The 10,156-nt window shown below is 35.6% G+C and overlaps 1 protein-coding gene across 1 annotated transcript; it reads left to right on the forward strand.

The window, feature by feature from the left end:
• Positions 1-349: 349 nt before the first annotated feature.
• Positions 350-3,318, forward strand: LOC110781021 (probable terpene synthase 12). The gene is made up of 5 exons (XM_021985281.2): positions 350-493; positions 1,015-1,233; positions 1,727-1,865; positions 2,289-2,537; positions 2,758-3,318. The coding sequence occupies exons 1-5, from the start codon at positions 360-362 to the stop codon at positions 3,049-3,051; spliced, it is 1,035 nt and encodes a 344-aa protein (XP_021840973.2). The 5' UTR covers positions 350-359; the 3' UTR covers positions 3,052-3,318.
• Positions 3,319-10,156: the final 6,838 nt, after the last annotated feature.

Here is a 10,156-nt window from a genome sequence, read left to right on the forward strand (position 1 = left end):
AACATTTTGAAACGGAGGGAGTATTTAAATAACTGTATTTTCTTGATTTTTTGTAATCTAGCCATTACTAGAAAATAAAAAACGTGTCTCTCATTTCTCATTTCTCATTTCTATGGTTGCATTTCGTTTGAGAAACAGAGATATTTAACAAATTCTTGGATGAAAATGGAAAGCTTAATCCCTCGTTATGCAATGACAATACGGAGATGATAAGTTTGTATGAAGCCTCGTACCTTGGCTTCGAAGGGGAGCACTTATTGGACGAGGCGAAAGCTTTCACCATAGAAAATCTAACCAATGACCATTGCAATAAGAATGAAAATGAGAACTACAAATTAGTGCTCCCATTATAATATAAAATGCCAAGGCTCGAAGCTAGACACTACGCCGAAAATCATGCTAATAAGAATGATATGGCTTTGTTCAAACTTGCCATCCTCGACTTCAATAGGACGCAAATGATGCATCAACATGACCTCCACGAGATGGCTTGGTAAACTCTTCTTCACAATTCTATTTAGAAAGATGTATTGTTAAAACTTAAGAGTAATAACATACACGTGAGTTGGGCTCATTAATGTCCCTCGTAAAAAAAAAAAAAAAATGAGGTGGCCTACTCCATTTATTATTATTTGGTTTATTTTAGGATGAAACCTATCAGACTTATATGTGACCAGACTCTTTTATAACGTTATCTCGATCTGGCCTGAGAGATTTATCATATACTTCCTCCGTTCTTATTTAGAAGACACAATTGACATTTTAGCACTATTCGTACATTCTTCTTTGACCGAATTTTGTTACTTATGCGTAAGATAAAATATACTCATGTGAGATCTTATTAGAGTCATCTTTATAAATATTTTTATAATATCAAATTTTTATAAACTGTTTTTATAAAATTGTACATATTAATGAAAAAAAATTGTGCATTTATAAACGTGACTAAAAAATTGTGTCAATTAAATAAGAACGGAGGAAGTATATACCAATTAAGTCCTATTTACTTTGTAGGTGGTGGGAGGATCTTGGGCTATCAGATAAATTGAGCTTTGCTAGGAACAGATTAATGGAGTGCTTTTTCTGGAGCGTTGGCACAGCGTCTAAGCCTGAACATAGCTCATGCCGCGAGGCTTTAACAAAAGTCTTTAACTTCATCACCATTATCCATGACATCTACGATGTTTATGGAACCATTGATGAGGTTGAGCTCTTTACCAATGCCATTAAGAGGTCTGTGGTATCTCTTTCTATTAGTTTTTCTTTATAAAATGAACAAGAATAATTAATATTGTGCATAAGGTTCTATTAGGATCTATGTGTACATTTGTGTGAACGTATATGACTTGGTCTGATTTTTCTAGTTTATGGTTTGGTCGGAAGTATGAGTGTTTTTTTGTATTTTAAGATTTTTCCATTGCAATAAGAATAAGGTGAAAAAAAGAACCTAATTAAGTCTTAGTAGTATATTACATAATTACTATTAGGTTTTGTCATGTTCAGGTCACTTGATTTTTACTGATAGATTGTTGGGGTCATTTTTTCGGATATCGGATATGTGTGGCAACAACTAAAAGACCAATAGCTAAAAGACAAAAAAGAAAGTATCATTTTGTAAAAAAATACCACTCTATAATAAAAGTTACCATTTTTGTTAAAAAAAAGTACACTTTGATATGCAAAAATACTTCATCTAGATGGTTATGCTGATATCAATGATATGCAGGTGGGACATTAACGCTATCGACGAGCTGCCAGACTATATGAAGCTAACCTTCCTTGCTTTATACAACACAATTAATGAGATAGGATATCAAATTCTCAAGCAAAAGGGTGTTTATTGCATCCCTTACCTTAAGAAGACAGTAAGTAAATTGAATTTCATGAAAGATGATGTCTTTTTTGAGGCAATCTGATCAAATATTTGTTCAACTTAATTATTCGTAGCATTTTACTTTCACCAATTCTGTTAAACTCAGAGAATAATAGTATTGATTGACGATAATATAACTGAATGGCTTTATCATAACTTTGTTACATATTGGTTTATATAGGAAACTATAACATAACTCTATTAGGTTTAGGACTCTATTAGATTTCTAAACTAACCCAACTCTAGTTTCTTAAACATACTAGAACCCTAGATATACCATAACTCTAACAAATTCTGTCTTTTGTTTAACTAATACTTGGTCCGAGAATAAGAATTTGTCATAATATGTTTATTATTCATGATTACATGTAGACATGTAGTAGGTTGATGGATTATATTACTTTGCTTTATGCAGTGGGAAGATATGTGTAAAGCATTTTTGGTGGAAGCTAAATGGTCATACAAAAACCAGACTCCAGCATTTGAGGAATATATCAACAATGGATGGGTTTCAGTGTCAGGGGTTGTAGCATTAACACACGCATTTTTCTTTGTCACTCCAGAAATTACTCCGGAGGCGCTTCATTGCTTACAAAACAACCACGACATTTTACGTTTGCCTTCCATGGTCTTTCGACTATCCAACGACCTTGCCACTTCTGCGGTACGTACATATGCGCGTGTTTACAAAAAAAATCAATTTGTCACTAGTTATAAGATTGCCAACTAATAAAGTATAGATCTTATGGTTAAAGACTGAGAGTCTGTGTATAATATATCCCTCATTTGTAATTTGTATTGTCTTTGTGCCTCATTCGCAATTTAAAAAAATTACATAAGTTTCTTGTGTGCTTGATTATTTTTGGTGTAACGTACTAACGTAGACGGAAATAGAAAGAGGAGAAACGGCAAATGCAATATCATGTTATGTTAAAGAAGAAGGTGGATCACTGAAAGACGCACGTAAACACGTAAGGAAGCTGATTGACGAGAGCTGGAAAGGGCTAAATGAAATTCAAGCTGTTAACAAGAGTCCATTTTCAAAAGAATTTATAGAAACGGCCATGAATCTTGCTCGAACAGCTCAATGCGCCTACCAACATGGAGATGGTCATGGATCACCAGAACTCATTAAAAAAAAGATTTCTTCTATCATAGTTGATCCCCTCCAATTATAAATACGAGTAGTACTATAAATTAATAAAGAGTCATGCGCGCAGGCTCAGCACGGACAAAAGTTGTTACAAATAAGCATGAAATTCAAAATTAAGTGTTTTTTGTATTAACTTTTCTTTGTTATTGTTACTATATTTTGTTCCCAACGGAAACCTGAAACGTTACATAGCTCAATATTAATAGTTAAGTTTAATTATGATTTTAGTTTGTCCGAAGCTTGCCTCTCCTTTGCATCAAAAAATAAAAATAAAAATTAGGGAAATTCTCTTTGGTAGCACCGAACTCTTGTAAATTCTCAACAGTAGCAAAATATTTGCCAAATCCTCACAAATAGTATTACTTTAAAAAAATTTCTCTATGCTAGCATTATTTTGTGATTGGCACCTAATTAAGATGAAGATTAAGATCCTAAAGAACAAGCCTTTGTGGCAGGTTAGGATAATTGGATTTGAAGGAACTTAGAACCGTAGGAAATGCAAGTAATCTTGACCAATAATTACCAAGTTACATTAATAAGAGACCAATTTTTTTTTTTTTTTTTTGAAAACAACAGATATCGAAGGAAGCAGCAACTGTGTGAATATATGCATAAGATTAGTGGAAGCAGTTGAAACTTAAATTACAAAACGATTCATGTCAGCCAATGGAGGGAATTTACAGCTCCAAAGAAAGAGATAAACAAAGATTAATTTAGAAATCCAACGAAGAGGAAAAAAAATGAATACATCAAATTGAACTAGTTAGAATTCTAGGATACAAATTAATAATTTTATTCATAACTTTTTTTTTATTAGGTTAATTTTCTATTATTCAGGTGCAATTTTTTTTAACTAAGTGTTAACTATAAAACTAATGCTACATCAGAGAAAATTTTAAAACATAAAGCTATTTGAGGGGATTTGGCAAAAATTTTGCTACCATTTGTGAGGGGGTCGAAAAAGCACGAGGCTAATGCGTGACCTTGTCCCTCGTGGGTGTGACGTTTCTTTTTGTCAAATCAAGTGTAATTGGATTTCCTGTGAGTTTACACCCAATTGACTAGTAATATAGGAGTCGCCATTCTGTTTTTAACGACAATGAGAAAAACTGACAAAACCCGGTTATCGTGACATAAAGGGAGTGCAATTATGTTTGACCACGACGGCCGTAGGTTCCCTTGTGATCCTTGGTGTGGGGATCTCTCAACATACACCCGCAAGGTAGAGATTGAGGGTTCGGGGGACTGTAACTACCGAGAGGAGTACTCGCTCTTCGATAACTCCAGAGGCAGGATATCCTTACTAGCTCAGCATAAATAATTGAAGGGACATGCGTTAACTATTAAACTAATCTGAGTTGATTTTAACAATATGCAACATATAGTACTAGATCGAGCGCGATTATCTGATTTAGATTGTATTAAGGGACCTAGCATGATAATCCAATTTCCCAAAAATATCATATTTATTAGGCGTGATAGAACAATCAGATTTAGTTAGTTTAACAGTTCATAACAAGGGCGAGGAAAGCAATTAAATCATAGAAAAGGGACACGTTACGACGCACCCTTGAGAGGTGCGTCACGGTTCTCAGAAAACTAACCACTTTGACTTTTCTATTTCTCCTTTTATTTAACGAATCTCAAGTTATGGGGCAGGATACGTTCTGTTCGATTTATGGATCGATTGCGACAGAACGCGTGATCAGTTTTGCAGCGTGAGGCTTAGGCTTAGGGGTTTAGAGTCAATACTCAGAATAATAATTGTGTGTTCTTTTTTCACGTCGAACTTGGGCTATATTTATAGAAAAGAGTTCCTGGAAAGATAGAATTGTAGAGCTCTAATCCACGAGGAATTAGGAAAGAATACGTCCCAGGTAATTTCAGCGCCCAGGCCTGGGCGCCGAAGATTTCGGCTCCTAGAGCCAGGCGTTGAAAATAGGACCTGGGCTGTTTTCTTAGTCAGATTCGGATTCCTAGAATCCGGAGTGTTTGAGACTTAATCGAGTCTTTTAGTGCGTATTAACCTTGTGACGGAATGCGTCTGGGCCCGTTACGAACTCTAGGCTCGTTAGGATTTTAATTAATACGTGACTCTTATTTTTGAATCATATTAGGAATAGGATTCTCGCAGTTTTCTATCTCATTTAGGATTTATGTTGGAGTGCAACACCTAATTCTGACAGGTTTCTATCTTTTATGACTTGCCACTTTTAGAAGCTACCCTTTACGGCAGTTACTATTTTTAGCAGGTTTCCATAAATAGCAGGTTTCTATAAATAGCAGGTTTCGGGTGAAATGAAAAGGGGTGATCGAGATTCGTTATTTTATAGGAGATGCGTTGTCAAGTTGAGATTTATGCTCTCATCACCGAACCTTCCCTTTCGGGAATGGGGACAAAAGTAGGTGTCTACAGTTAGCCCCCACTTTGACTGAGTCTTGGAGTAAAACGATGTAACACCCCGACAATTCTCTCTTTTCTAAAACAACATTTTAATATAAAACGTAGAGAATTATCAAGGCATTATCGCCCGTGTGAAAACGTAACGGCTTATTCAGAATTTTGCAGCGGAAAACATAAAACTAACTTTAGGTTTATAAATAATCGATTACATAGTTAATCCCAAAACCAATCAACGAAAATAAGATCAATTAACAAGTTTAAAGTCCAATTAAACAAACCCAAGTTAACTTAGCAAATCAAAACTAAATACAAGCTCTCTATTCCCGATCCCAATGATGCAACATCTTCAAACCTGCAGATGGACAATGCTTATTGATCCTTAGAGACTGCTCACCAAAGATTGGGTCATCACAGGATCAATAAGGCATAGCCATGATCAACATGCACAAGCAAAAGCACGTAATCAGCAAAGCTGAGTACTACATACTAAATCAATAATAATCCTAACATGATTCTATTAAACGAACAATCCTAACATGGTACTAAATAAAACATAAGCAAGGATAATCAAGATATATTGACTTGAAGACTATACTTGACTGAACTAGACCTTTGTATCATTAACATTATTTTAATTGAAATAGTCAATGGACTGAGTTGTCTACTAGAAACTTCTTCTTCTTCACTAAGGAAGACGAGGTACGGGCGCGACTCCGTAAACCCCAATGACCTGCGATATCGAGGGACTTTTAAATAAAAATAGAACCGGTGATCAATCCGGCCCCAGAAAAAGCCATAGGCTACCCATGACCCCAACTCCTGATTGTCCGTCACTTTAGACGTGCACAGTCTAAAGCTATTGCTACTCATTTTCACTTTACATGACTTAACTTTTAATACTTGGTTATGACCCATCAAACATAAATATTATATTCAACAAGTAAACACAACTTCTTTTATCTTTGAATTAAACCAGTGATCACAACATTCAACCAAGAGCCAATTCCAACTAATTTAATCCTTCCTTTATCCATATTTAAAAACCTTCATTAGGTATAAGGTTCAACTACCAAACAAGGTCCTCGGCCCTTATAAAGTAGTGAAAATCTAAAGAGGAACAACGATCAATAGAGATCTAAACCAATATTAAATAATATAAAGTTCCACAAAACCAACATGCTTGCATCAATATTCCATGCTAACATGATTCAATTCTTATAAATAAAGTTCTATGCTCAACGCATTAATTCAACGACATTGAACATGAAATTCCAACATAAACAAGTTCATAAATATATTCATCATATTCTCAATACAACACACATCCAAGCACACGGTATGTATGTACCTTGTGTAAACAAACTGATAGGCCACTTTAACGAATTCAAAAGTCGCCCACAAAGAATTCTCCGCCTAAAACAACCAATAAAATTCCCCAATCAATATCCAACAATTTACAGCAATACTACAGTACTCTAAATACACCCTAAACATATTTTGAACCATCCCAAATATCGAAACTTAACTAAATAACCTCCAAGCATAATAACTATTAAACTAATGATCCCAAAACGTTCTAAACTCCAATAAAACATCCCTTTTAAAATTTCCAGCAATATAAAATAATTTCAAACGTCCACGAAATATAATCAACGTTCTTAAAATCATGAAAATAATAACTTTAATAATATATAATCATTCTATTATGATTTTAGAATATTAAAACCTTACAATTCATGCTTTAAATACTAAAAACTCTTATTTCAATTCGATTATGTAATATGAACATTAAATTATTAATTAAGCATAATATATAATCTGAAAATCTAACTTAATCATAAAAACTTATAATTTATATTCAAGAAACATGAATTAAATTAATAAAACTTCATTAAAACTCTAACTTAAACGCAATTAACAAATCTGAAAATGATTACATTAATTTCAACAACATATAATTTGAAATTTCTAAATACATCATCAAAACTTAATAATTTAAATATGAAAATCCTAATTAAATTATTAAAACATTAATATTACATTAATTAAATTAAAGGGTAAAGGATTAACCAAAACAAGGAGAGAGAGTGGCTGGCCGGCGGAGGTACGGCGACAGAAGCACTGGTGGCCGCGGGTTGGGCTACGCGACTGGTGTTGGTGGTTGCACGTGGTTGCGGTGGTGGTTGCACGTGGCTGAGCAAGAAACAAAGAAGCAACGAGTGGAAGAGTTCCACGAGCGAGAGATGAAGGAGGGCGGTGGTTGGTCCTTTCGGCGGCGGCGACACAGTGGGGGGGGGACTGGTCGACGTCGGCGGCAGAGGTGCTGTTCAAGTAACAAGAACACAAGGCTTAAGGAGGAGAGCAATAAAACGGGAGAGAGAGAGAGAAAAACGAAAGAGAAGAGGAGGGGGAGAGAGTTACCGGCGGCGACGGAGAGGGACTACGACGGAGGAAACGCCGGCGGTGGAGGCGGCGTGGACAGCTGCAACAACGTGAAGCAGGGGAGGGATGGGTTCACGTGGTTGCTGAATGAGAGAATGAAGGTTTTTGAGGTTTCTTGTTTTTTCTTTTTCACGTAAATCAGTTTTGGGTAAGGGTTTGGGTTCCTTTTTGGGTTTTAATGGTTTGGGCTTTATCCAATTGCGCTAGGAGTAGGATTTGGGTTGTTGAATCCAAAATGGTTAAGATTGCTTCCTAATTTCAATCGAACGGAAATTTCGTAATTCGAATTCGTTTTAACTTAAAATTCTAAAATCATTTTCAATTTCGTAAACCGTTGAAAATATTAAAAATGTAATAAATAAATATACGTTAATTATATATTTATTACTAAAATTCATAAATTCTATTTAAATATAAATAATATACGTTAAAATATATTAATAAAATTTATAAATTTACGGGGGATTACAATCTACCCCTCTTAAAAGAAGTTTCGTCCCGAAACTTGACACGAAATTTACCACGTTTCCCAAAAGCTTTTAACTTATTCTCACTAGAGAAGTACTTGTGCCACCTATGTGCACTCTTTTGCCAACTCAAAGCTGTTTGTGTTACTCATGAACACCTTTTCTTATGCGGAGAATCTATTTGCTTTGCATCAACTTGTAAAATTTGCTAAAATGAGCAAAAAAAAAAAAGCATAAAAATGACATAAAATAGGTAAAAAGCGCGAATTTCTATCGCATTCTACCCCCTTAAAGAAAACGAGTTACGCCCTCGTAACTCAACCCAGGGAATAGCTAACCAAAATTCTCTTTCGACGAATTCTATCCTCAAAATTCCTATTTCACAAAAACTACTAACTTTAGACTTTTCACAACAGATGACGAAACAAAAGAACAAGTCACCACGAATTAAATAATGCTTAACTTGCGCGGAGTTAATAGAAAAGTACTAGAATCTATATCGGCAGATCGTTCATCCTCATTCTGATTCATCATGTACAACTTTCCTGGAGTTTTATTCGGGTTGTTGTTATCATTTGCAGGCTTATTATAGTTCTCTTGATTGCTTTGTGCCCCTCCAGGCTTTGAATTTTGACCTCCAGATTGGTTAAACCTCACTTGGTTTCCACTTCCATTACTATTTTGTTCCTTTCTGTGCTTAGTGAAGCACTCATACTCCCTATGTCCCCTTTTCTGACAATAGTTGCAGGTCACTAATTCTCCTTTGCAGTTCTTACCAGGGTGATTGTTACTGCACATTTTGCAATGATGCACTCTCTCAGATGGGTTCGAGTTGTTGTGGTGCCCCTGATTGTTTCCTCCTTGGAAATTTCCATTTCCATTCCCATTTCCGTTTCTATTCCTTTTAAAGTTTTCTTGGTTACCCCCAGCATTAAAATCTTTCCTCTTTTCCCCAATTACCACAGTTTTCTTGTCCCTTCTAGACTGCAGACCATAAATATGAGCAGCTCTCCCATATACTATGTCTAAGGATGTAAAAGTTTCTCCATCTAATCCCAATTGAATTTCATCAGTCAGTCCTTGCTCAAACCTTTGAGCCTTTAGCTCCTCAGTAACTACCACTTCAGGTGCAAACCTCGATAAAGCTATAAACTTGCTATAGTATTCAGCAATAGTCATATTCCCCATCCTAAGGTTGATGAACTCCTGCGCTTTCTGCTTTCTCATAAAAGGAGGATAAAACTTCCCCCTCAAGGCAACAATAAATGAATCCCAATTGAATCCCTCGACAGCACTTAGTCTAGTTCCATTTTCCTTCCACCAAAGGTCGGCCTCATCTTTCAGGTAAAGGACAGCTTGACTTACTCTCATATTCCCAGGGTAACCCACAGCCTCAAATAGTTTCTCAAATTCCCTAATCCAGGTTTCCAGGAAGGTTGGATCTGCTTGCCCCGTGAAATACGGTGGCTTAACCTTAGAAAGTCTTTCAAACATTTCCCCTGCAGAGTCGGGGCGCTCAGTTCTCTCTTGGGTTAGCTTTTCCGCCAAGAGGCGAATCGCAGCAGCTAGATCATTGTTGTTGGCCATTCTAGAACGCGACCTGCAATTAGTATACTCTACTTTAGTTTTGAAACATCACTTATACGTTATCCCATACAATTTAATACTTGAATTGACCATAAAGATCGCCTCAACCAACAATGTTCACATTAATACACATCATTTACGAATGCACGACAATCGTTTACGAAGGTGCAACGATCGTCTATAAGATGCAATAATCATTGAAAAAAATCATCCTTAATAATTCACGAAAG

The sequence above is a fragment of the Spinacia oleracea genome, chromosome 3 (assembly GCF_020520425.1).
Source record: "Spinacia oleracea cultivar Varoflay chromosome 3, BTI_SOV_V1, whole genome shotgun sequence".
In the NCBI taxonomy this organism is placed as follows: Eukaryota; Viridiplantae; Streptophyta; class Magnoliopsida; order Caryophyllales; family Amaranthaceae; genus Spinacia; species Spinacia oleracea.

Bases quoted from the DNA above. Each gene is read 5' to 3' on its own strand.
- LOC110781021 (XM_021985281.2), top strand. From the start codon at position 360: ATGCCAAGGCTCGAAGCTAGACACTACGCCGAAAATCATGCTAATAAG. The intron at 494-1,014 runs GTAAACTCTTCT...TTTACTTTGTAG, and splicing joins GACCTCCACGAGATGGCTTG to GTGGTGGGAGGATCTTGGGC. The intron at 2,538-2,757 runs GTACGTACATAT...GTACTAACGTAG, and splicing joins ACGACCTTGCCACTTCTGCG to ACGGAAATAGAAAGAGGAGA.